Here is a 2,244-nt window from a genome sequence, read left to right as displayed (position 1 = left end):
TGATTGAGCTGTAATCGCTAATTCCTTAGTTCCCTATTCGTCAGTTAATTTGACGATGACACATAACGTGTTTTTCCTTAACATAAAAAGATTTATTCTTTTTAACACTTACTGTCCAAGTACTGGTTCAAGTACGTAGTATCAAGAGGAGAGATCAAAAGCTTACAGCTTGCATGTGAGTTGCAACCTTATAAAGCATACACCGGAAAGTTGTCAATCTCCAAACCAAAATTATACTATTAAAAATCCTTTTATATATTTACAATGGGTAACCAAGTAATGAAGAAATAGGCACTCTTTTGTACCGAAAAATAAATAAAATTTTCTGTACCAAAAAAATAAAAATAATAATAAAATTGCATTCCAACTACACCCTTATTCATGGAAGCAGAACTGGGCTTTAGCTGGAAAGCCCATTGGGCTTTTTCTTTGATCTCTTTTCCCTACCAAGAATATCCCTTCAAAAAAATCCAAAATATTCTCCAACACAACGTGCATTGACCATTTCCACGTTGTTCTTGCTGTTCACTTTGAGCCCCCGGACTTGGTTTTATCATCCGGCACACCTTGTTCAACACCATCATCCACATCAATAGTTCTGACCTTGAATCGCTCCAGCCTCATTTCCGACTCGTCTCGTTTGAATTCACGCGGCGAGCCAATGCTCAGACTCCTTTGCATGGTCCGATCCCTGGTCGTCTGAGCCGATTTCACTTGTGATAAAACCAAGTTCAATTTCTTTGGCATCTCGTCCAGAAACTTATCGGGACGCCCCGGAAATATTTTCTTGAACAGCTCTAGTCTTCGGAAGTAGAGCTCCCTGAAGAACTCTACCAACGCTAGCAACCTCGGATCAACTAACTTACCAACTTTTGATTGGAATCTGTAGTAGTTTTTTTCACCCACGTCGCTGTAGTTTCTTCGAAGTAGACCGCTTTCTAGTTGTGACATATCATTCTTGGTGCCGAGAAATGATGCGCCGGAGTTTGATGGCTGATCGATTTCTGTAGCATCTACTACTGGATACCCCTCTGGCCTTTCCATGGATATGATAGCTAGTATTCTTGGTATTGAGGAGATTAAGAGAATATGTATAAGGATGAGATTGATGAGCTGGAGATCAGGATAGCAAATTTGATCAATTTTTTGTTGAAGCGTTTCTGTTTGGTTTTAGGAGGGGACTCATCCACCTACCTATATATAGGTGCTGGCATGGAAACGTGTAGCTTGACTTGCAAGCCATGACTTCGTCATGACTACTAAGCTACGCGTCGCTGATTCGATCCGTACGTTTATTATCTAGAATAGGAGGAAGGCACATAATTGACTATTCAACTTTTAATTTGGTTCATTCTTTGGATGAAAGTCAAATCACGGCCCCGATCATGATTCTGATGAGAAGAAGAACTGGGCAAACTCTTAATCGGGTGACTATTATTTGGCTGTTTTGCCAGGAATTTTGTTCAGCTGTACGTCATGAGTGATAGATAGACACAATGCATGTTGTTTCTTGCGAAAGTGGGTCACTTTGATGATTGGAACTTCTCGTAGAATAATTAAGCCATCCTGATCAGACAAGTCAATGGATTATTACTTTGGCCCTACGCATTGGTGTTGCTAATGAAACTTCTAGAGAACCTTGCTTTTCAGTCAGCTTTCATTTAAAATGAAGAACGTTCTAACTGCCAATTGCTCATCATCATAGTATTATTTGGGGCTGCTAAGAACCTTGGAATTAATTTCTTACTGCCAGGTACTCTTCATCATATTATTTTAGGCTTTTGTACGTGTTAATTTTTATTGTTTTATATCTGTCTGCTGGGATATATGTATAATAGTATTGTATGTAATGTCAATGCCTTTCCAAATTGAAATGGTCGAAGTCGTATTTTCAATAGGTGCCTTTAAGAATAGATATGTCTCTTTAGGAGATAAGTGAATAAAGGTATTGTTTCACTTTAGGTTCTATATAACCCATGTTTATATATCTTTAATCGATCTAGTAAGATCTTCCCCGCTACATCTATAAGTCCTCTCGAAACTGCACCAAATGGTTTTATTGTTGCCTCTCTAGAAGCTGAGAAGGTATTGAGTCATTTTTTAATTTTTTTAAGTTGGAAAGAGAATTCATTAATCCAAAAGATTACAACGACAGAGATGACTCAGTAAAATCTCAATAACTCCAACTAGAGAAGAGGACCTACTCATACCCCTAATGTAAAAACCAACAGTTACAGATGCCAT

At 38.3% G+C, this 2,244-nt stretch overlaps 1 protein-coding gene across 1 annotated transcript; it reads right to left on the bottom strand.

The window, feature by feature from the left end:
* Positions 1 to 210: 210 nt before the first annotated feature.
* Positions 211 to 1,181, bottom strand: LOC133716561 (uncharacterized). The gene has a single exon (XM_062143259.1). The coding sequence runs from the start codon at positions 1,042 to 1,044 to the stop codon at positions 526 to 528; it is 519 nt and encodes a 172-aa protein (XP_061999243.1). The 5' UTR covers positions 1,045 to 1,181; the 3' UTR covers positions 211 to 525.
* Positions 1,182 to 2,244: the final 1,063 nt, after the last annotated feature.

Source organism: Rosa rugosa, chromosome 6, assembly GCF_958449725.1.
Source record: "Rosa rugosa chromosome 6, drRosRugo1.1, whole genome shotgun sequence".
In the NCBI taxonomy this organism is placed as follows: domain Eukaryota; kingdom Viridiplantae; phylum Streptophyta; class Magnoliopsida; order Rosales; family Rosaceae; genus Rosa; species Rosa rugosa.
This window is presented reverse-complemented; position numbering and strand designations above follow the sequence as displayed.

What these genes read in the sequence shown, in the direction of transcription:
- LOC133716561 (XM_062143259.1), bottom strand. Translation starts at nt 1,044, where the DNA reads ATGGAAAGGCCAGAGGGGTATCCAGTAGTAGATGCTACAGAAATCGAT.